Source organism: Oryctolagus cuniculus, chromosome 2 (genome assembly GCF_051225735.1).
Source record: "Oryctolagus cuniculus isolate XC-2025 breed Fujian yellow rabbit chromosome 2, ASM5122573v1, whole genome shotgun sequence".
NCBI lineage: Eukaryota > Metazoa > Chordata > Mammalia > Lagomorpha > Leporidae > Oryctolagus > Oryctolagus cuniculus.
This window is the reverse complement of record NC_142868.1, coordinates 46,748,851-46,773,501: the sequence shown is the minus strand read 5'-3', so window position 1 is coordinate 46,773,501 and position 24,651 is coordinate 46,748,851. Positions and strand designations below refer to the sequence as shown.

The window sequence follows — 24,651 nt, the reverse complement described above, 5'->3', positions numbered from 1 at the left end:
GAAATGGGATGCTGCTATAAAAAAAAAAAAAAAGGCCAGTATGTAAATACTGCATATCTGGAGATGAGGACCTGGATATTAAGAGACTGAAAAGATGGAAATTGATGCTATGCAGTGGCAAAATACTTGGTTAACTGGGCACCATGGTAACTACTACTGAACTGGCACACTGGGGCATTTGTTAGAATCAAAGTGAGGGCCGGCGCTTTGGCGCAGCAGGTTAACGCCCTGGCTTGAAGTGCCGGCATCCCATATGGCCGCCAGTTCTAGTTCCGGCTGCTCCTCTTCCAATCCAGCTCTCTGCTATGGCCCAGGAAAGCAGTAGAAGATGGCCCAAATACTTGGGCAAATGCACCCGCAGAAGAAGCTCCTGGCTCCTGGCTTCAGATCAGCGCAGCTCTGGCCATTGCGGCCATCTGGGGAGTGAACCAGTGGATTGGAAAACCTCTTGCTCTCTCTCTCTACCTCTCTCTGTGACTCTGCCTTTCAAGTAAATAAAATAAATCTTAAAAAAAAAAAAAGAAGCAAAGTGGTAATGTGTGTGTTCTCTTTAATTGCCCATATCTGGCCAAGCAACACAAGGAAGACATGAGCTTGGGAGAAGTGGCTGGTTTGCAAAGAGAAATAGTAGGGAACAGGGAGAACCCAGAAATTTAATCCTGAAAGAGAGGAAAAGCACCAGCTGCCTCAAAGAGCAGGGAGTAGACTGGCGAGCTTTGCGGCAGTAAAGGCCCATTCAGACCAACCCTTGGTGAACTGACCACGGTGAGGGTATGGCCTGGTCTTGCAGCTTCAAGGCAGTCAGCCTCCCTCAGAGAGAGAGAGGCACAGGGGAAGGGGAACACGGAAGTCAGGCAGGTTTGGGGAAATCTCTGGACGTGGTCACAGGACCCGTGAACCTGACTGGGAGCAAATAGAAAAGACTGCTGAAAATCGGAAGGACTTTAACTGCCAAAGAAACCACGCAGGCCCAGATTTTTATCTTGTACCTGATGGCCAGAACTGAAAAGCAGCCTTGCTCTGGGATCAAATGAGCAGTGAGAGTTGAGCAGCCCTCAGGAATGGCCCACTCCACAGCATCTACTTCAGATGTCTCAAATAGGCTAGAAGGTAGGAAGAACCTTCCAGAGGGCATAGCTTATAGTACAATGGGCAAGAAAGCTCTTCCAGAGATATTAATCAGAGCCTGAGCAAAGAATCCCCCCTATCCCAGAGTCCGCGGTCTTTACAACATCTGAGGGCGCTCCGCTTTTCTGTAGGCTACACTACGTCTTTCCTTCTTCGCATTCATGGATGGACATTTTTATTATGATCCTCTCATCCACACGCCTCTGTTTTACCTGGGAACCACAGGGGGAGCTGATGGAAAAGCCTGAGACTCACTCAGAGAGCCTGGACTTGGAGCTCAAGGCACTGACTGCTAACTCCACCTTCCTATTAACGCACACCCTGGAGGCAGCCAGCTAACGGCTCCAGTACATAGGTCCCTGCCACCAAGGTGACAGATCTGGACAACGCTGCAACCAGATAGCGTTTTGCTGCTAGCTCTGCATGATCAGGGCAACACCCAGGACACAAACCTGGAGACCCACAGAGGCAGGCATTGGGAGTGGTACCCCTCACACCAGGGCTCTGCCCTCTCCCCACCAGCCAAAGAAAGCGTGAGCAAAACCAAGGGGCATTTTCTGTTCTTTCTATCAACAAATGTCTGTATGATCACCAGCGTCTGTGGAGTTCCGTGGCCGAGCACACAAGCCATGAGTTGAGCCTGCTCAGGTTCAGAGCCCCAGCTCTCCTCTTGCTGTGAGGTATCTTCCGTGCCTCAGTTTCCTTGTCTGAAAAACAGGACCATAATGGCGCTCACCGCGCAGGGCTGCTGTGAGGATTAAACAGGCAGAGTGGACAGTGAGAGAGAGACAGAGAGAAAGGTCTTCCTTTGCCATTGGTTCACCCTCCAATGGCCGCCGCGGCTAGCGCGCTGCGGCCGGCGCACCACGCTGATCCGATGGCAGGAGCCAGGTGCTTCTCCTGGTCTCCCATGGGGTGCAGGGCCCAAGCACTTGGGCCATCCTCCACTGCACTCCCTGGCCACAGCAGAGAGCTGCTCTGCTGGAAGAGGGGCAACCGGGACAGAATCCGGCGCCCCGACCGGGACTAGAACCCAGTGTGCCGGCGCCGCAAGGCGGAGGATTAGCCTTGTGAGCCGCGGCGCCGGCCACAGGTTGTCTTTTGATGTACATACTCGTTGCCGTTTACAAGCACCTTTCCTGAGCCACAGTGCTGGGAGACTCGGAATCCAGATACAAGGTCTCAGAGCACTGTGACCATGACCAGGCAGCAAAGGTCCTCCCTGAACCTCAGCCTCCTCAGCCGTAGAATGGGCAGAGCATCCGCGCTCGCTCCCTCAAGTTTGCTGCGGGTTTTGCCGAGATGCGGGGAGAATGTCAACTTGACCTGGCAAAGCAGGGCAGGCTACAGAGGCCTGAGCACCGGCCTTTGTGGTCTGCAGGGATTTGGGGATCATCCTGGGGCGGTCTTTTTCTGCTCCGGGTTTAGGAGAAAATTCCCCCCCCCCCCCCCAGCGGGTTGGATCGAATCTACCTTGCTTCAGCGTGACATGATATGGTTGTGGGCCGTGGGTGCCAGAGTCAGAGCTGATGCAGCCACGCAAAAAGGCCTGGCTGGGCGGGCCCACCCGTGGTCCCCTCGGCCCCTGCACCTTCTGGTCCCGAGACTCATCCCTCCCTGGTGCTGTTGCTGGTTAACGGTTGGCCTTGCTCACCAGAGGAGCCTGTGACGGGCCGTCCACACTTCCCAGAGCAGAGGGCAGCGCCTGGCACCTGTGGTGCTCAGGGCAAGTTCAGCGCCCGAGGAAGGGCGCTACAGACGGGCTCATGGTGAGAAGCTCGCTCCTTGCGTTTGGACGCAATACTCAGGCACTGTGCACACCAGAGCCCCGCCACCGAATCAGGAGCCCCCCTCCCCCAGGCCTGGAGACGAAAGGCGCACACTAAGTCGCTGGGGGCAGCCACAGGGTGACAATTACCCCGCTCCGCCCACCTGAAGACTTGCGAGGAATTTTCAGGGCTAAAATGAAAAGAAGTTCCCTGGCAAAGCTGGGCTGTAGGAGCTGGACCTAAAACCTAGGAATCCTGCCTTCTTCCCACCCCCTGGACTCCACGGGTGGGTGAGAAAAACGTGCATGGCTGAAATCAAGGTCCGCGCTGCCTGCCTAAACCAGCAGGGGTATCCGATAGTGAGAACCCTGCCCCCCAACCGTGAGCCCCCACCGCAAGGCGGCCCCAGGCGGTGTCGGCCTGGAGGATGCGGGCGGGACCAGGTTCGAGGCCAGACGCTGGGCGCTGGGGTCCCGGGGGGCGGGGGCGGCGAGGCGGACGGGCCGGCCTCGGCACAAAGCGGCCCAGCCGCGGCAGTTTTGAAAATACTAAGGAAGTTGATCTGGGCCGGGGCCCAAGAAGTGACGAGGAGGGCGGGAGGGAGAGGGAGAGGGAGGACGCGCGGGGCGTGGGGCGGCAGCACAGCTCGCGGGGCTCCAGCGAGAAGCGCGCGGCGGCGGGATGCGCGCCCTGGGCGGGGGCGGCGCGCGGCGCTAGGCGCCCGGCGGGGCGTCCCCAGCCTGCGACCCCGCGGGACCCTCCCCCGGGCCCGCCGCCTCGGCAGCACGCAGGCGGGAGCATGACTCCAGGCCCGAGCCCCTGTGCCGCGGGCGCCGCGTAGGAGCGGCCATCGCGTGCCCTGGGACGACCCGCGGCTTTGCCGGCTCCCCCGCAGCTCCAGCCGCCGCCTGCAGCGGGGCCCTGCCGAGGCCCGGCCAGAAGGGACCATGAAAGGTAAGTGGCGCGCAGCGGGTCCGGGAGCAGTCGGCGGGGAAACACCGGCACCAGGAGCCAGGGCGCCGGGGGGTGGAGGGGCGCCTTTCCTCCAGCAGGCGGGGCCGAGAGGAGGGAGGGCGCCTCCGGGAAGGCACCCCGAGGCCGTCTCGCACGCAGCACGTTGGATCTTCCTGAGGAAGGTACTGGGAGGAGCAGGCGGGGAGCCCGCAGTTCCGAGGAGGGGGACGGAGGGAGGACGGCGAACGCAGGCGCCGCTGCCAGAGCTCTTCCCACCCGGCATGGCTCCTGCCCTCAAAAACAGCCCTCAAGTCCCGGAAGGTTCCCGCTAGTGCAGAAAGTTGTCACAGGCCACAGAGAACTTACCCCGGAAGTTCCCGAAGCCCCTTCCCCAAGACAGCCCTGAGCCTCAGCCCTGACTGTACCCTTCCGACCTTTGACCCTTGCCTGCCCTGCCCTTTGACCTCCTTGGGGCAAAGCCGCTGGGGGACTAAGCCATTGCGAGAAGACAGGACTAGGCATGGTCCCGAGTAGCTGCTCCTGGCCTGGCTCTCTTGAGGACAGGGCGAGGGGGCGCCTGGTCCTCAAACTTCCTTTGAGGCTAGGGGAGCCGCCGGCTTTGGAGGCAAGCTATGGGACAGGGAGACTTTGGAGTTCTTAATGGTGTCTCCGTGCCTTTCACACTTTCACACGGAAGGCTGTGGCCCCAGCTGTGCCACCTCCACCACCTCATGCAGTTACTGAACGGGGAAATGGAACAGGACCCTTGGATCATCTGCATGGCTTTAACCGTGCCCTCAGAGCGATGCGGGTGGAGGGCAGGGGCCCAGAGCTCACAAGCCTGCTTCTGCCAGAGCTGATCTTTGCCTCTTGGACGGAAGAGTTCAAAGACGCATTTGGAGACAGGGCTCTGCTGACAAACCAGTGGCGCACTGAGCCCCCGCCTGTGTGTGTGGCTGAGCAAACAGGTAGGGTGGGCTTCACGAGTGTGCGGCCACACTTGGTTTCATGTCCTACCTTCAAATTCTTAATGACTGTCTCAAAAGGGACTCACACACCCCCATGTCCATTGTACACCGAGCCCCACAAATTGCGAGGGTGTCCTGTGTACAGGGGGAGCGACTTGCTGCAGATGTGCAGCCAGTCAGGGGACTCGAGTCCCAGGCTCCTGGCTCCCCGTCCAGGAAACACCCTGCCTCTCCACTGCATCCTTCCCTCTGGCCTCTGTGCCTTTGGCCTGAGCCTCCTGATGGCCTGACCATGTCTTGAACTGCTTGGGGATGAGCCAGGCAAGTTATGATCAACCCCAGTGAGTTCCCTTGGCAGGCAGAGAGGGGCCTCGCCCACTGAGCACTGTCTTCCAGCTGCCACATCTATGGGGCTCTGCCCTCCCTGGTCAGAGAGGGCTGGGGCACGCATTCCAAGGAGCCTCCAGAAAGCATTCAGCCCACGTCTTACCCCGGGCTTCAGCCCACACTGCCCCTGTGCCTGATGATGAGGGTATGATGCGGCACATTCTCACAGTGGTTTGGTTCCACCAACATTCCAGACCAACAGTGCAAGAGAAAGGCAGGCGGGACCGAAATCCTGCGAAATGGAGGAGTGAAGAGCGGGCATGCATGAATATTTGGGAGGTGGGCCTGCCGACACATGCCGCTGGGTTCCAGGGGCCTTGTGGACTGCTGGAGTGGGGCCTGGGGGCTCCCAGAAAGAAGCCCCAGCCCTGCCTCTCCCCCGCTTCCCCTGCTCTGAACAGCACCCTTGCCATGAGCAGGGCAGAATTCCTGCTACTTCTATGGCAGCGCCCACGAACTTGTCCCTCAGTGTCCAGAAACCCTCAGGTATCTCTCGGAACAACGCAGGGAGCCACGGGCGCAGGCCAGGACTGGTTCTCAGCCCACCTCCCTCCCCGGCCACCACCTCCACCTAGGAAGGGAACAGCAAGGCAGACAGCAAATATTTGGCCTTTGGGATCTGTGGAGTGTGAAGAACCAGGCATTTTCTCACCCGAGTGGAAAAAGTCAAGAGCCCCGCAGAGCAGGGCGGCTGCTGCTTCCAGAGGGAGGGGAAGCTGGCCTCTGTGCTCCTCTGGAGAGCCCCCACCCTGATCTTCAGATTACACCCCCTGGCACGGGATCCTCAGCCTCTGCTCAAAGCAAACACGGTGATGTGATGTTTGCTCCGGGAGAAACGTTGGTGGCGATGGCACTTAAACATGCTTGCTGAGCGGCTCAGCCTCCCCCCACCCCCGCCATGGCCAGGCGCCAGAGCCCACTCTGCCAGCTGAGCCGTTTCTACCCCGAGGCCTCTCCAGCCCAAGCCGCATCCAGCTGGGCCTCCCAGGCAGCTGTGTCGTTTGATGCAAGCTGACACCTGGCCCGTCTCACCTGTGATCCTAAGGGGCCCGCAGCTGCCACCAGGGCATTGCTGATGGGCCCTCCTCAGAGCTCCCCACTGGCTTGTTGGAGTGAGCCACAAACACCTGTGTCACTGTTGCCACCCCCCCCCCAGTGGGAGGAGCTCTCGCAGATGCTCGGGAAGCAGCCTGGTGCCTGTGATGTTGACTGCCTGAAGACGCACAGACGCGGGCTCTCCTCTGCCCCTGGGGAGGATGTACCCCTCCTGTACCACCTGGGCAAAGTATGGGCAGGGAGAGGAGGGGGTTGGGAAGATTCAGCCATGTGATGCCGGGAGACGTCCACCTCACAGCGTGGCTGGTTCTGTCCATGCATGAGAGGGCAGGCAAGGTCCCCCAGACCTTGGGGCACAGGAGGGAGCCTGGGCTAGAAGAAAAGGAACTGATGTGGCAAAGGTAAATAGAGTCACCAATCAGCCAGTCCCGGGGCACCAGGGGCTTAGATGTTGGAGGTTGGCTCCATGCCCTCAGGCACACACATCCCCATAAAACAGTCACCTGGAAGTCTCCATGGAGGACAGGCAGCTGTTCTGGGTGTTAGAATTGGCAGGCAGGACAGCACCACTCATCTGTACACCACTCATGTCTGGTCGTGTTGCAGTTAGTGTGTTTGTTGGAGCACAAGAGGCCCAAGGACAGGCCCAGCCCTGTCACAGAGCAGCTTTATCATGCTGTCCTTTCTCTCAGGGGCTTACCCCTTTCTAAAACACTTAAGATTCATGCCCAAATCATTTAGACGAAACTAAAAGTCGTCAAGTGTCATGGAAGAGGCCCCCAGGGAGCCGCCATGGTGGCACAGCGGATTAAGCTGTGGCGCCTGCGACGCCAGCATACCATATGAGCAGCAGTTCAGTTCTGGCTGCTCCCTTTCCAGTCCAGCTTCCTACTAATGCACCTGGGAAACCAATGGAAAACAGCCCAAATGTTTGGGCCCCTGGCCACCCACGTGGGAGACCTGGATGGAGTTCCTGGTTTCCACCTGGCCCAGTCCCAGCCGTTGCAGTCAATTGGAGAGTGAATCAGTCTCTCTCTCTCTCTAACTGTGCCTTTCAAATAAATAAAATAAACCTTTGAAAGAAGGAAGGAAGAAAGGGAGGGAAGGAGGGAAGGAGAAAGAGAGAGAGAGAAAGTCCCCAGGAGGGAGTTCAGGGGTTGCTTGGTTTTGTTCCTGGCACTCTTTCTTTGCTGCTCCTCTTAATGAATCTTTCAGCTGTTGGGTCCTGGGTTCTTTCTGGGCACCCGTCTCAAAGACTGGACACATGGGAAGAGTCGGATGGTACCAGGTTTATTTCTCTAAGCTCCCGACCCATACTTCCGCCAGTGTCTTCAGCATCTCTAGATGGAGACAGGCAGACATCTGCTTCCTGGTTCAGATGAGATAACTGTACCTCCACTTGGATCTAAGTGAACAACTGGTTATTCTGGGATGTTGTGCCACAGTGTGCTGTCAGCTGTTATGTGTCGAGCACCTGCTTTTGAGCAGGAATCATCTAGCTGAAAGGGAAGCAAAGATGCTTCCTGCCCTAACGGCAGAGACACGACATGCAGACCTAAGAAGCAAACTGAATCGTCAGGGTAGATGATGCAAAAGCACAAATGAATGGCAGGTGCACTGTAGTCCATAGGAGTCCCCAGGGAGAAATAGAGCAGCTCAGAAAGGCTTCAGGGAAGAATTGATAATGTCAAGGCAGGCCAGAAGAGGTGATGGCAAAAGCTGGGCATTAGGTCCTTGGGATGCTGTGTTTAGTGGTGGTGGATGGAGAGATTTGCTGAGATCCACCAGGAAGCAGGGGCCAGCCCAGCCGTGAGTGCCAAGTTAAGGACTTCCGATTGTGCTTGTTGACACTAAAGAGCCAATAGACAGCGTTTTCCAGAAGGGTGTGCCGGGAGAAGGCCTGTTTGCCACTTCTCCCTTGAGGCATTCTCTCGTGGCTTCAGCCCACATTGGGAAATCTCTACTTTTAGAGTGGCAGGAAGAAAATGAGCTTGTGAAGGAGCCAAGAGAAGCGAGCAGGGACACAGGCAGAAAACCAGGACAGCCGTGTCACGGAAATTGAGAGGAGCGAGTTCCGAGTTCCGAGTTCTGAGCCGGAGGAAGCCATGCGCAGTGTTGTTGATCACCAGAGGCAGCAGAGGTAGCTGATGAGGCGGCCAGGCTATACCCGGCAAGGGGCAGGTGTAAATGCCAAGGAGCAGGAGGCCTGGGGCAGAGGAGTTTCAGAAAACAAGGATTAGGTAGAGTGAGAAACTGGTGGGGCAGGAAGGGGTTTTCAAGGCGGGTGTGGCCTGGGAGAGGGACAGAGGAGAGGTGGTAGGAGTGTGGGGATGGAGGTGATGGCAGTGGGAGACTTGCATTGGCAAGAAGGAAGGTTCTCTGTTGGGACCTGAAGGGAGGGAGAAATAATGGATATAGACGTAGACTTGCATTGCATCCTGTATTTGATTTTTTAAAGTAGTCAAGCTATTTAGTTAGTTAGTTAGTTTGAAAGGTAGAGAGATAGAGATGGAGAGAGGCAGATCTTCTATCCACTGGTTCACTCCCCAACTGCCTGCAATTGCCAGAGCTGGACCAAGCTGAAACCAGGAGCCCAATCCGAGTTTCTTGTGTGGGCGCCAAGGATCCAAGTACTTGAGCCATCACCCACTGACACCCAGGATGCACCTTAGGAGGAAGCTGGAAATGAGAGCAGAGTCAGGACTTGGACTCAGTACTCTGATGTGGAACACCGCTGTCCCAACTTATAGCTTAACAGCTGCACCAAATGCCCACCTACGTTTGACTTTTGTATGACACAAGCTCATTATTTTATTGCTATTTTTAAAGATTTATTTACTTGTTTGAAAGGCAGAGTTAGAGAGACGCAGAGGCAGAGAGAGGTCTTCCATGTACTGGTTCACTCCCCAAATGGCCACAATGGCCAGAGCTGAGCAGATCTGAAGCCAGGAGCCTGGGGCTTCTTCCAGGTCTCCCACATGGGTGCAGGGTACCAAGGACTTGGGCCATCTTCCTCTGCTTTCCCAGGCCATAGCAGAGAGCTGGAAGTAGAGCAGCCAGGACTCGAACCGGCACCCATATTGGGTGCCAGCACTGCAGGCAGAGGCTTTACCCACTATGCCATGGTGCCAGCTCTGTCATAGGTATTTTTAAAACTCAGTAATAGGACATAGATATCCTTCCCCCAGGCAATTAATGTAGATCTACATTATTTTTTAAATGGTCGCAAAACTTCCTTTAGTATGATTCTATAATTTATTTGACCAATCCCTTGTTGATGGGCCTGTAGGCTCTTTTTCCTCCAGTTTATCATAACATGAAGTGATCTTTACACACACATCTTTGCTTAGTTGTATAATTGTCCCCTTTCAGAAGGTCCTAGCGCATTCATTTGAAGCATTGATACAGAGCACCAAGCTGTGGCAAATGCATGAGAGCGCCTCACCACCCGCTCCCCTACACACACCTACAGTGGGTGTGCAGTGTAGGCATCTTGAGGGAGCCAGCAGAGGATCTGTAACTGGAGCTAATAGTTTTTATCTTGTCAGAAAAGAAAGGGGAGAGGTGAACTCATCTTTGGAGGATGGGGTGGGTTGGAAGGAGGAGGAACACGAGGACCTGGATGGCTGGACTTCGTTGGAGCCAAATCCACACCATACCCCGATGTGCTCTCGTTGTGCCGGGTTTGCCTGGCCCAGTGCTTCGCAAGCACAATGAGGACTGAATGAGGTGCCCTGGCTGGGAGACAGTTCCAGGCTCCAGGGGCTGAAACTGACCCTAAGGGCAAGGCTGGTCTCGAAGGTCAGGGTGTGCGTGATGAGCCTCGTGATGGAGAACGTGTAGAGGTTTACTGCAGTGGGAGTAGGAAGTGCAGTGAGAGGGGATGCAAAGAAAGGAGCTTGAGATCGTGCAGACAGAACATTCATGAGCTTTAACCTCTGAAGGGTGGGCAGCCTGAGCTGTGGTCAACATGGAAATGAGAGCTGTAGATTCCAGGGAACCCCAAGTTGCAGCATAAATGTTGGCTCCATTCAAGTTGATGGCAGGAAGCAGACTGAAGAAATAATCCAAAGCAGGTGATGTTTCCAGAGCAGTGTTCCCCAAAGCAAGGATATTCTGAATACCAATTCCATGGTGGGGGGAGTACTATGGGGGAAGGAAGTTTTGTGGTCAAATTTGAGAAATGCAGAATTAAACACAGATTTAAATGAGCATTTTTTTGCAAGACTTTTCTAAATGTTCACTCTGCTAATCATTTTCCCAGCTTGCTTGACCAAAGAATCTTTTCCCACAAAAAATACTTTGGAACTAGTGTCCTGTAGGATAAGATGTATTTTGAAAAAATGGATTTCTTGAAAGTTGGAAATTGATCCTTAGAGTGACAGGCATAGGGATTTGTCCACACAGGACAGCAATAATTGAGGTAGGATAGAAAAATACTCCCAATGACATAATTCTTACTACCATAGATCAAGCCTGTACTACCATCATGTGCCTGTACTTTTTTTTTTAAGATTTATTTTATTTTATTTATTTATTTTTTATTATTTGACAGATAGAGTTAGAAAGTGAGAGAGACAGAGATAAAGATCTTCCTTCTGTTGGTTAAAGATTTATTTTATTTATCTGAAAGAGTTAGAGAGGTAGAGCCAGAGAGAGAGTGAGGTCTTTCTTTCCACTGGTTCATTCCACAAATGACTGCAACAGCCAGAGCTAAGCTGATCTGAAGCCAGGAGCCAGGAGCTTCTTCCGGTTCTCCCATGTGGGTGCAGGGGCCCAAGGACTTGGGCCATCTTCTACTGCTTTCCCAGACCATAGCAGAGAGCTGGATTGGAAGAGGAGCAGCCGGGTCTCGAACCAGCGCCCATATGGGATGCCAGCACTGCAGGCTGGGGCTTTAACCCGCTGTGCCACAGTGCCAGTCCTGTGCCTGTACTTTTCATACATCATCTCTGCATTGTCACAGCAGCTCTGTGGAGTGGGTCCATCCCCCTATTTAATACGTAAGGAGAAGCAGCTCAGAGACAGGAAGGGAAGCACCCATGCGATGCAAATGATGAAAAGCAGAGAATGTGGGGTTCGAAGGACCAGAGGTGACAACAGGGATAGACAAAACTGGTGACCCGCATGTCTCCCACTGCACTGGATTTGTTGGGGTCCCAAGGAGTGGCGAAGGTGCTGCATAGAGTGGGAAACCAGTGGGTATGTGATGGGGGCAATCTGCTGTATTAAGTGAACAGCCCGGGAGCTGCTCTCATCTAGACATCACCGTCCTTTAAAGGGGATATTTAGAAATGAGATGGGCGTCTGGGGTTGTCACCATGACTGCCAATTGCTCTTGGCAGTCGTGGGCAAGGCCAGAACCCTAAATGTCTGCACAGAGTGGGTAAATCCCATCTCGGGAAGAATTGTGCCCCTCCAAAATGCCAACAGGGAAGATCTGAGAGCCAGAAAAGAAGGGAAGCCATTTAGGAGAAGTTTAGGATGAAGGGGAGATTTACCCACAACTTCTGTAGTGACCAAGAAGGCAACAGAATGTAGCAGAGGGCGAATTCAGATGCAGGCAGCAGGATAGGGGGAGAGAAAGCACCTGTCCCAGGGTAGCAGATGTGGATTTCAGGGATGAAGGAGCTTAAGGATGGGGACCGGAAGCAGGGCAAGTGCTGGGGGGGCCAAGGAGACAGATAATGAGAACTTGGGGAGCAGGACAATCGGAGCAGAAAGGACCAGATTCTTTGGAGCTGAGCGGGGGCCCCGGAGACGAACAGTTTCCCACCAAATCCGAACAAACCCACAGAGGAAGGCTGTGGAGAGGGGGCAGCGGCAGGAGGGTTCTAATGAAAACAGCTTTTGCAACTTTAATTACAGCATTCTCCTACCTTCAACTATAGCTGTTCTGCGACTTTAAATATAGCATTGGCTTCTGTGAAAACTCTGAAATCACTCTTTTTCCTGACCCAATTGGCTGTTTTGAAAACCCACTCTGTGAACTCCACCAAAGATAAATCATCAAAATATGTTCCTTGAAGTGCCCAAAGAAAGACCTTTTATTCAGTTCCTCGAATCTCTCCCCCTTGCTGACTCGCGTGGAAGAATGCAGTCCCAGGAAGGCAAAAGAGTGAATCAGTTTCACATGTTTGGTCAACCAAAAGAAAGCCAGCATGGGTGACCACAGTCGAGTTAGCGATTGGTTGACAGGTCTCGGCTGTTTTCCACCCCCAGGGGGAGAAATGAACTGAGCTCAACCCCAGTGGAGTCAGCAACCACACACAGCCATGTGCCAAGACATGCACCTTCAATCAAACTTCTCCGTGCCCATGCGGGAGCAGGGGGTTAGGAAAAGAGGGGGGTTTTCCTGCTCTCGTGGCCGTCCTTGTGATGTTTGAGTTGGATATTAGGACCTGGGGTGACAGCAACACAGCCCCTTTCAGCTCTCCAGTGGCTGCCACTGTTTTATGGGTCTGGGCTCGCAGCGCTGGCCTTCAAAGGCTGTTTGGTTTTTCTTGTTCTAAGCACACCGCCCGTGATTGGGTAGTGAGCACTGGAGCCTGGCTGTGCCTTCATTATGTAATCCAAGGGCAGGGACCAGGATGTTCCCTGGTGACAACGTTGGTGCCTCGGGAACAGGGGAGGCAGCAGCTGGCTCGCAGAGCCTTAGATGCTGGCCCTTCTCATGGTTCCCAGAGCAGCTTTGCTGTCCCAAATGTGCTCCCAGGAAGGCTTTCCTGAAGCGTCTTTGGTGCAGGCATTGCTTTACCATCTCCAGTGTCCTCTCTCAAGCCTGCACCATCCTGTGCTGTCTCCTGGAATCAGCAAAAAGAAAAAAATGAAGGAGAAGAGGAGGAGGAGGAAGAAGAAGAGAGAAATAGGTTGTCTTCTGTTTTCTTACAAAACAGCCTCTCTTCCCACACGCATGGCCTGTGGTGACACGGCAATTTCTCCAGACTCCCAGCACCTCAGCATGTCACACTCAGGGCCTCCTCGATTTTCAGCATGTCAAAATCCTGAATTTCATGGATTTTTATGCATGACACACCCAAGAACCATAGCCTTATCTTAGAGGGCCAGAGAAAACAAATGGGATCCTAAGGCAATCAACAGGACACCAATGGGAAAAAGTAAAAATTCCCCCTACCCCACACCCAAACAAGAGCCCTTTTAGTTTAGGAGAGGAATAACATTCCCTCCCACCACCTTTTTTAAGATTTATTTTATTTATTTGAAATAAAATAGAGTTACAGAGAGAGAGCTGGTTCACTCCCCAAATGGTCACAATTGCCAGGGTTGGATCAGGCCAAGAGCCTGGGTCTCCCACATGGGTGGCAGGGGCACAAAGACCTAGGCCATCCTCCTCTGCCATCCTAGGCCATGGGTGGCAGGGGCACAAAGACCTAGGCCATCCTCCTCTGCTTTCCCAGGCTCATTAGCAGGAAGCGGGATTGGAAATGGCACAGCTGGGACTCCAACCAACGCTGATATGGGATGCAGGCATTGCAGGCAACAGCTTAACCATCTGTAGTACCATGATGCCAACCCTACCCCTTGTTCTAGTGCTGAGAAGGGGAGGGGAAGTAGAGCCTTAATCTTCCTTCCTCCCCTCCCCTCGCTACAGGCACACACTCCCTGTCTCCCTCCAGTTCATTCCTTTGCAGTTCAAACCTCAGGGCTCTGTATGTTACCATGGCCTCTGCTTTTTCAAGCCTTTGCAACCTCCATGCTTCAGTACCCCCAACACTCCCTGACCATGGAGTACTCTAAGAATAAACTAAACTTAAACCATATATTAGTCATTCATCTTCACTTTTTTAATAAAAGCAAGCTCATGATTAGAACAGCAGAGGGTAACAGTTAACTGAACACACAGGCCTTCTCAGGGGCCAGTATGCTGTCTCATGCGGGAGGGAGGCTGCAGGTTTCCCAAGCTGTAAACAGACGGCATTCTGGGTGGTAAGGCGGCCCCAGCTCAGTGGCCTTTCTGAACTGCGCATGTGCCACTGCGCAGACCTTGTGTGCATATTTGGGACTGGCTTCGGATTCCTGGACATTTTAGGGGCTGCTAAGCAGCTGGTTGGTCACTTATTGTCTCCCAGCCTCTAACGTGACCGAGGTGGACTCCGACTTAGACATTCCCATCCCACGCTGTCAGTCTGTGGTTTCCTGTCTCTGAACACACTTCTGAAAGCCGGTGCACCCAACACTGAGTAAGATGGCTCCAGAAGCCCGGGGAGATGGGAAGAGGAAGAAGATTCTCTTATCTCTGCCGACCCGCTCACCCAGTACAAAGGGAGGAGCAGAGATTCCTGTCTGATCAAGCATCCTGCAGTCAATGAGTGCTCAGCCAAGCCTTTCTCATTCTTGTGTCTGCTTCTGCTCTCACCGGAACTATCCAGTGTAATGCAATTATAATGAGCCTGTGCTTGCAAAGGATTTGGCTTAAAGAGCCTCGGAAGTGCCCTGGATTACGTCCGGTAAAGTCAACGAGGCTGCAGCGGTGAGTGGCTGCAGCGTTCCGGACATAGGTAAATCAGGGGCCCCCATGGCTGGGCGCCCCTCCAGAAAGCAGGAAAGCCAAGGGATTAGGCCGAGAAGCCCTCTTTGGGGTTCGTGGAGAGCTCGGAGTTATGGAGCTGAGATGTCAGTGAAGGGAAAGTGGCCAAATGCTCGTGATTTGCGTGAACTCCGAATCTGGAGAGCTGAGATCTGCTCTGGCAGCTGTCATGTCCCTCCCCACGGGGCCACCCCGAGCAGTACCGGAAAACGCCATGATTAATTCCCACTTGCTAACGATTGCCAGGTGAGGGGGCTCCCGAGGCGAGCAAGGTTATGATAAAGCTGACAGGGTGTTTGCTGAAGGCCGGTGTCAGCCTTGCTTGATTTAAGTCATCCCCGAGTGCCTGCAAAGGCTATAAACAGGGAAGTGATGAAATTGGCTCTGGAGCCAGAACAGGGAGGAGGCCGGTCATGAGGGAGGGCAGAGGAGCACCGTGCAGAGGTGGGAAGGAAGACGGAACGGGGCCAGGGAGGCGGCCGCTGCGCGGAGTGGAAGGAATACCTCCCCGAGGGGCTCCGAGGCCGCAGTGCGTCGGCATCCGCGGCCAACCGCTTGCAGAGCGCTTCTGGCCGCGCTCACTGGGGGGGCGAGAGGCTGTGGCTGGTTGGATGAGGTTTTGGTCGGAGGAGCTCAGAAAGCAGCAAGGAATTCTGGTCTGCTTTGCCTGAGGCATTTACTTATGGGAAAGAGATCGTAATCCTGGCAACTGCCAGGCAAAGCCATCCTTGTAAACTGTTGGCAGATGGATGGTGCAGAGCAGCTGAGTGGCAAAACAGAGCTGAAAGGCTGATTTCTTAGGACACAGTTAGAGATCAGCAGTGCCCTCCTCATGGTACTTCGTGTCCTTCCATCCTTTCCTTCTTCCACTTCCCCCAGCCCCCTCCAAAGCACTTGACCAAACGTGCACACACACACACACACACACACTCACACACACAGGCACCATCAGAAAGAGGCTACCTGAATCTGTTACAGTGGAACGAAAACTAATTTAGGAAGCTTTGCCTCTAGCCTTTGACTTTAGCCAGGCTGTAAACCTCAGCACACACACGTACACACAACCACATGCACACACAGCTTGGTTTCCTCACCTGTCACTCATCTCTCTGCTGGGCTAGTTGTAGGAATCCCACGGAAAAATGGGTGTCGACTGCTTTCAAAGCGCTAAAGCCCAGCTCGTCACCTCCCCACCAAGTAACTCCGAATCTCTGGCAGTAGGGCACTGACCCTGTTCTCTTGAAAAATCCCTACATGACTCCAGGCCTAGAACCACCACCAGAAAGCAGAATACAAAGCCATTCATAGATGCATTAGAAATTGCATTTGTTGGGCCCTTCTGTGTGCTTGGGGCTTTGGAGAAAGCAAAGAACAAGACAAGTGCAGTCCCCGCTGGCAGAACTTAAACACCAGGGGAGAGAGCTGTTGCACTGCCTCCTACAAAGGGAGACCACAGAGCAGGTGGAAGTACACACGACAGGGAACCCACTCGAGGCTGGAGCTCCAGGTAGACTCAGCTGAGGAAGTGACGTTGAAGCCCTGTAGGCTGAGCAGAGGGCAGCGATGGAGGCATCTATAGTTTGAGGTCACTGGTGCGACTCTGCTGAGTGTGTTCAAGGCGGCCTGGGCTTTCCAGGTGCTCCTTGCTGACTCTGCATCCTGGCTGTCAGGTTGATCCCAGTGGCCATGGCCTGAGCGTTTGGGAAATGAGGTCTCAGTGCTAACAGGCCTAGGATGCTCCTCAGGCTCCTTCTCAGTGCTATTCGACTCCGTTTCTACCATGACCTTGTAGCTGCAGGGGCAGGATTTCTCAGCACTTTGTAGAACCTTTGCTTCTTACTTTGAAGTGGTCATAGGTATGGTAGAAAAGATTTCTGGGGACTGGCACTGTGGTGTAGTGGGTAAAGCCACCACCTGCAGTGCTGGCACCCCATATGGGTGCCTGTTCAAGTCCCAGCTGCTCCATTTCCGATCCAGCTCTCTGCTGTGGCCTGGGAAAGCAGTGGAAGATGGCCCAAGTCCTTGGGCCCCTGCACCTGTGTGGGAGACCTGGAAGAAGCTCCTAGCTCCTGGCTCCTGGCCCAGATCGGCCAACTCCAGCCGTTGCAGCCATTTGGGGAGTGAACCAGCAGATGGAAGACTTTCTCTCTCTCTCTCTCTCTCTCTGCCTCTGTGTAACTGTGTCTTTCAAACAAATAAATAAATCTTTAAAAAAAAGAAAAGAGTTCCAAGTTCAGATCTTGACTTTACCACTTACATTTTCTGTGCTGGTAAGCAATGTTCTTAACTTCTCTGAACCTTGGTCTTTTTGTCCATGAAAGTGATGCTTTCGCCTGTAAAGTCTACACGGTTGTCCTGAAGACTGCCTTGAGGCAAGACCCAGGACTTCATCTCATTAAGACAAAATGGAGAAAAGCAAAACTTGGAACTTCTACTTCTGGCATTATGGACTTAAAACTTTCTCCAGCTTAAAAAAAATTCATGGGGCAGGGATGGTGGCACAGCTGGCTAAGTTGATGCTTGCAACTCCAGGCTAGTTCCAGTTCCAGTCCTGGCTGCTCCACTTCCCAATCCAGCCCCCTTCTAATGCACCTTGGAAATCAGCGGTCGATGGTCCAAGTGCTTTCATCTTGCTGCCTACATGGGAGATCCCAATGGAGTTCTGGGCTTCTGGATTCATTCTGGCCTAGACCCAGCCATTGTAGCCATTTGGGGAATACACCAACGAAAGGAAGATTCTCTCTCTGTCTCTCTCTCTCTCTCTTTCTCTCTCTCATTCTCACTCATGCCCCCCCCATCACTCCACCTTTAAAATTAAATAAATAAATAAATATTGTAGAAATATTCTGGGGGTGATAAAACTTAGGTAGTAGATGAACTGCAAACTTAGTGCTAAAAGCCTAGCTAAATTTGAAAGCAGACAGGGGCAATCCTCAAATGATACAAGCAAAACAAATTCAAGTTAGATGTTGAAACAAAACAGGTTAACAAGTACAGAAGTTGGGAATCAGGAGCGGAGGGTCATAGGTGCACTAGGACATGGGCAGGAGACACAGCCATGCGTGGCAGGAAAGAAGGGGGAAAGCTGAAACAAAGACCTGTAGCGAAAAGCCCAGACCCAAGAAGAGACCTCTCCCAGCTGCTGTTACACGGCACGCCTCTGGAAGGTCCCAGTCCTTTCAGGTTGGTCAGGGCCGTGCTATGTGTGTCGATAAAGCTTTTACCTCTCACCCGAGTAGGTCTGCTCTTTGAAAAAATGGAGATGAAGGGGTCACAGTAGACTAAGGGGGAAAAAATCTACCTGCCAGAAAGCTGACAAGGAAATCTGCTATGTCCAGAGACACCAGGCCAGAGAAAAGGCTGTGCTGGGTGAGGACAGGCCGGCCCCACATGGTCCGCAGTCCTGGCGTCCAGTTTGTATACTGCGTGCACACGTGGGCAGTCCATCTAAGAAACCAAGCTGCAGCTCTGGATTGGTAACTCCTGTAGCAATGGCAGAAGTCAAGGAAAGAGCCTCTGGTAGAAATCTGGAGCACAGATGCCCTCAGGATTTGTCTGCAAGACATGTGAAGAAAGGTTATGTTTTTAGAAAAAACTTGCGGAAAAAGAAAAATCAACAGCTCAACTGAAAAATGGGCAAAGGCTACAGAGATGATTCATGGAAAGGCAGGGCTTGCAGGCCCCTGAAATGCTCAGTCTTACTAATAATTTTTAAATGTGCAAAAAAAAAAAAAAAAAAGGCAGTCTGTTGACTTAAAGTCCAAAACATCTGTTTTTAAGACAAGAATCATTGATAAATCAGTGTATATGTTTTGTGGGTACAAGTGTCATTTGTATATCCTCTCTAAATGGTAACTTACTTGTTAAATCATTAAAGTGTTCTAATAATCTAATCCAGTAAATTCACTGTTGGGAAATTGCCTTGAGCAAATCTTGGGTGCGTAGCATTGTATATAAACAGATTTTCACGCAGTACTGTACACACACGCATACACATGCGTATGCACATACATACACATTCAGAATTTTTTTTTTTGACAGGCAGAGTGGACAGTGAGAGAGAAAGAGACAGAGAGAAAGGTCTTCCTTTGCCGTTGGTTCACCCTCCAATGGCCGCCATGGCCGGCGCCCTGCGGCCTGCACACCGCGCTGATCCGATGGCAGGAGCCAGGTACTTATCCTGGTCTCCCATGGGGTGCAGGGCCCAAGGACTTGGGCCATCCTCCACTGCACTCCCTGGCCACAGCAGAGATCTGGCCTGGAAGAGGGACAACCGGGACAGAATCCGGCGCCCCTACCGGGACTAGAACCCGGTGTGCCATCGCCGCAAGGTGGAGGATTAGCCTGTTGAGCCGCGGCACTGGCCCACATTCAGAATTTTTTCTGAAACATTTATGTATGAGTTATATACATCATAGTCTTTTATCTGTAAATGCTTATAGAAACATAATCAAAATATAGTTATGAACTCCATGAATTTACTTTAGTACTTAATCTACTCTTCATATTGCACATTTGTCAGCTGACCAGGTTATACCTTCTATAGAGTTCCTTTCCCTCCAGTGCATGGGTAAGCACTGCATCTGGTGGTTCTCTCTCCTGTTTTGTTGTCTTTGATGACCCTCTTTAACAAAATGCTCTTCACTTTGCGTTTTCTTCCTGTTTCCTCATGACTATATTGGGAGCATGCGTTCTTGGCCAGCACATTATATGGGCAATGGTAGGTGCTTCTCACAGTGCCCATTTGTCCCTCCAAGGTGATGGTCATTTTGACCACCGGTCAGGGTGTTTCTCGATTTCCCCAGTGTATATTAAAACTTCAAAAAGTTCATAGGAAAGTACAGTTAAAAGATATGTTTATTTCAGTGAATTTTTTTAAAATCCATGGATAGCTTTTTCATAACTTTCATAGCTTCTTCCATGAACTCTTTGTAGACCCCTTGTATGCATGGGTTTTAAAGTATTTTGTACCCCAGTCAGCCCTTCTCTTATTACATTTTGCATTGACCGTGTGAAGTCCCCTGATATCATTACTGGCTTTTACTACTTCCTTTTCCACCACAGAGGAGTCTGAGGAGATACTCTGAGAACCTGCATGCATTCTGCTGCACATCAAAACAACCCTAACGTCGGCACCCACTGACGGTTCTTGCCTGATCCAGTCTTTACTATCATGGTTGCAAAATGCAGATTTTTCAACTTCAGCACCACTCTAATGAGCTCCCTTTGCTTTCTTCCTATTTAATCTGTCTGCCTGTCAATCTCTCCTTGTCATGGGCTCATGAATTCCTGATTTTTTTTAAAGATTTATTTATTTATTTATTTGACAGATAGAGTTAGACAGTGAGAGAGAGAGACAGAGAGAAAGGTCTTCCCTCCGTTGGTTCACTCCCCTAATGCCCACTACGGCCGGAGCTACGGCGATCCGAAGCCAGGAGCCAGGTGCTTCTTCCTGGTCTCCCATGTGGGTGCAGGGTCCAAGCGCTTGGGCCATCCTCCACTGCACTCCTGGGCCACAGCAGAGAGCTGGACTGGAAGAGGAGCAACCGGGACTAGAACCCTGCGCCCATATGGGATTCCGGCTCCACAGGCAGAGGATTAGCCAAGTGAGCCACAGCACCGGCCTATGAATATCTGATTTTTCAGTGACTTGTCATAGCATCATTATACCTGATTGAGCATTCAGATTGGCCCAGATGTCACCAGCGGAGGTGTCTGCAAACTGATTTCTCTATCCTTGTGATATGCCTGTTTCATTTTTGTTTGTTTTGTGCTTCCTTGCTTGCTGTATTAACAAGATGTTCCACGTTCTTCTGTCTACCCTGTCCCTACCCTAGAGTCATCCATTTCTCCAAGGGGTCCTGGTTCTGTTTTTAGTGGAAAATGAAAGCAATGAAGCAGTAGAGATCATGATCTGAGTGGCTAGAGGTCCTCAGTGCTGTTGTATTATCTTTGTTTACTGGACCTGTCAGCAAACAAATACAAATACAAATATACACATGCTGATATACATGCAAATATACAAATATACACATGCTGATATACATGCAAATATACAAATATACAAATATACACATGCTGATATACATGCAAACATGATTATTTTAAGAATCTTGAGTTCATATCTTCTCTTTTCTGTTTTTATTTTATTGTTGAGTAGGCTAATAGGCAAATCTTTTCCTTTAATTGCCTCTGGATTTGGAGGCAAAGCTTAGAAAATCCCCTCAACAGACACTCCCCTAAGAGTTAGGTCCCATCATCAGTTTGCACCCCCACTTCCCAGAACAAAAGCCCTGGTTCCCTCATTCCAGACCATCTCATATTTCTCAAACACCCCTGGAGGGATTTGGCTCATTCTTCCTCATGGTTCATATAAGGCCAGATCTTACCAGAAGGAGGGGGGTGTGGTGTCTGGGGAGCAAGAGCAGTCTTTTGAACGAGAGAATAGATCATTTAGATTTTATTTAGAGGCCGCATGATCTCAGGGAACAACCACTGAATCAGCTTTAGACCTGTGCTTCTCCCTTGGCGTGTTTTTTTTTTTTTTTTTTTTTTTTTTTTTTTTTTTTTTTTTTTTTTTTTTTATCTTTTTGACAGGCAGAGTGGACAGTGAGAGAGAGAGACAGAGAGAAAGGTCTTCCTTTGCCGTTGGTTCACCCTCCAATGGCCACAGCGGCTGGCGTGCTGCGGCTGGCACACCGCGCTGCTCCAAAGGCAGGAGCCAGGTGCCTCTCCTGGTCTCCCATGGGGTGCAGGGCCCAAGCACTTGGGCCATCCTCCACTGCACTCCCGGGCCACAGCAGAGAGCTGGCCTGGAAGAGGGGCAACCGGGACAGAATCTGGCACCCCAACCGGGACTAGAACCCAGTGTGCCAGTGCCGCAAGGCGGAGGATTAGCCTATTGAGCCATGGCGCCGGCCTCCCTTGGCCTTTTGACACCCTGGCAGGTCCTGGGAGAGGCGATGGGAGACAGGGGTCTGTGCACATCCTGTGTGCTTCCCCTAGCTCCTACTTCCTTATCTCCATGGCCTCCCAGCTGTGCTGGACACAGAGTCTTGGTGCAGACTGTGCTGGGCCAGACCCAGCCTTGTGCCTGGAGAGGAGGGAGTCTCCTTCGGATCCCAAGGAAATGGAGGATTGGAGCCAAGTCAGGCAGCCCCAGAGGTCAGAGCAAGGCACAGATCACTTAGGTCACTGAGCTAAGTACCTTCCAGCTTGTGGGAGACAGAGATCCCCTTCCCTGATAAGTGGGACATCCCAGTTCCTCCAGCACCTGATTCCGACCTCCATCCCCCTTTACTCAGTGTACAGTCAGGTCACCTGGAGCTCAGGTGGTCTCGCTTGCACGCCGTGGTGGGTGAGGGTTTGGGATGGAGGAACTGATACCCAAGGGGCAGCTGGAGAGGGACATGGCTGGCTCAGGGTCCCAGCCTGGATCTGACAGCACTGATTCCCTCACAGTGAGATCGGCGGGTGGCGACGGAGATGCGTTGTGTGTCACCGAAGAGGAACTGGCAGGTGAAGACGAGGACATGCCATCCTTCCCCTGCACCCAGGAGGGTAAGGGCCCTGGGCACTGCCCCTGGTTTCCAATCTGGGCTGAGAGCTCCCTGCTCCTCTCCCAAACTCATGAGAGAATGAATGTCTCTATGGCTTCAAAATCTGGCTCTCCTTTCTCTACTGTTTCCTTGAAGGCAAAGGGCAGAGGTGCATGGCCCTTGGCTATGCCGTAGATACCACGTCCAAGTTTGACACAAGCCCATCTGTCTCCAGGGCTCCTCCTGAGACCTTCCAGTGTCCTCTGCCCTGTCCCCCAGCCAGGTCCCCTGTCTCCAGGGCCATTTCCTTCCAGCTGGCCCAGACTGTCCCTTGAAGTGTAGCCCATGCACCTGAACTGCTGCTTGGAGTAGGGCTTTCAGTATAGATTACAATGGTTGTTTTCAGTCTTGGCCATACGTAACCACCCAGTGGTGCCTGAGACCAGCCTCAGAAATTCCGGCTGCTTTTGGTCTGGAAGCCAGGCATCTGGATTTTTAAATTCTCCTGGTGCTCATAACATTCAGCTGAAATCGAGTTCCCATTAGAAAAATTCCATAGTCAGGCCATCATTGCATTGCCCTTGGGCGTTGGTCACCTGCCCGGGTTTCCAACAACAGCTGGCTCCCTTCTTCCTTCCTACCACTGGACCAGCTGGTGCACCAAAATCATTGACTTGCCTTCCAGAACTGCTTATCCTCCGCGTGGCTGGGAACTGCTGACCAATCTTCTGGTTCCCCGGGGATGTAGGCGGGACTTTTCAGTTTTCAAACTGAGACAGTCTTTGTGAACCTGATGGACTCACCATGACTGGAGAGTTTCAGTGCTAAAACCTGGACAGCTCCTGGGCAAGCTGGGACCAACTGGTCACCCAGTGGTGCAGAAAGGCTGGCCGCCCATGCTGCTGATCACGGAGGGAAGAGGTGTCCCCTGCCCCCCGCCCTGGGCTGAATGGTGGTAGTGATAGGGAGTGGATTGAAGATGCTGACTCTGCCTCTCCCCTCCCTGCTCTATGTCTCTATAGGACATAGAGAAAGTTGGTAAGCTAGAAAAAGAATGATGGTGGAGAACAATCCCTCCTGAGCCTGGTTTGAGATGTGATGAGGGAGGTCAGAGCAGGAGTGCGGCTTTGGCCCTTCAGCTCCAGCCTCCCCCTCCTGCAAGCCATGACCTAAGCTACTGCCCTCTCCTGTCCCGCCACAGGCCAGCCCCGGCTCCGCTGCAGCCGCTGCCAGAAGAACCTGTCCCTGCACACATCGGTGCGGATCCTTTACCTCTTCCTGGCCCTGCTCCTTGTGGCCGTGGCTGTGCTGGCCTCTCTGGGTGAGTCCAGGGCCTGCCCATCCTGGGTTTCAAGGAAGTGTCTGCTCAGAGCTTTGGCAGAAAAAAATAACTCCCCTGCAAAGATCAGCACTTGGTATCTGTAGCCCAAGGCCCAGAACCAGCATCCTCTGACTAAGGAATCTCACTACCTAATCAAAACTCCTAATTTCTGATGCAGAAAGAGCCGTGTGGCTTTGAGCAAGACACTCTCCCATCCAGGCTCCTTGTTTTCCTAGAGGTGAAAGATATGGAACTAGATTTGCTGTCCTTGGTTTTAGCTCCAAGTTGGAATCACCTGAGACCTTTCAAAAGTGTAAAAAATATTTGGCCGGCGCCGCAGCTCACTAGGCTAATCCTCCGCCTAGCGGCGCCGGCACACCGGGTTCTAGTCCCTGTTGGGGCGCCGGATTCTGTCCCGGTTGCCCCTCTTCCAGGCCAGCCCTCTGCTGTGGCCCGGGAGTGCAGTGGAGGATGGCCCAGGTGCTTGGGCCCTGCACCCCATGGGAGACCAGGAGAAGCACCTGGCTCCTGCCATCGGATCAGCGCGGTGCGCCGGCCGCAGCGCGCCGGCCGCAGCGCGCCAGCCGCGGCGGCCATTGGAGGGTGAACCAAGGCAAAGGAAGACCTTTCTCTCTGTCTCTCTCTCTCTCACTGTCCACTCTGCCTGTCAAAAAAAAAAAAAAAAGTGTAAAAAATATTGACACTGGGGCCTCACCCTGCATAATTAAATTAACATAAGTATCTTTCAGGTGGTTTTGTTGACCATCGCTGTTGAGATCACTCGATGAGGGGTCTTCTAAGCTCCTTCGATGGTCTATTTGAGAGGTGTTTTTTTTTTTTTTTTTGACAGGCAGAGTGGACAGTGAGAGAGAGAGACAGAGAGAAAGGTTTTCCTTTTGCCGTTGGTTCACCCTCCAATGGCTGCTGCGGCCGGCGCACCGCGCTGATCCGAAGCCAGGAGCCAGGTACTTCTCCTGGTCCC

General features: G+C 52.6%; 1 protein-coding gene across 1 annotated transcript in view; it reads left to right on the top strand.

The window, feature by feature from the left end:
- The first annotated feature begins 3,502 nt into the window (after positions 1-3,502).
- SCARA3 (scavenger receptor class A member 3) overlaps positions 3,503-24,651 on the top strand; it is a 41,890-nt gene continuing 20,741 nt past the window's right edge. The window contains exons 1-3 of the mRNA XM_002709303.6: positions 3,503-3,851; positions 22,272-22,370; positions 23,550-23,669. Coding sequence (XP_002709349.4) covers positions 3,845-3,851; positions 22,272-22,370; positions 23,550-23,669 — 226 coding nt within the window. The 5' untranslated portion in view covers positions 3,503-3,844. The remainder of the gene's footprint in view (positions 3,852-22,271; positions 22,371-23,549; positions 23,670-24,651) is intronic.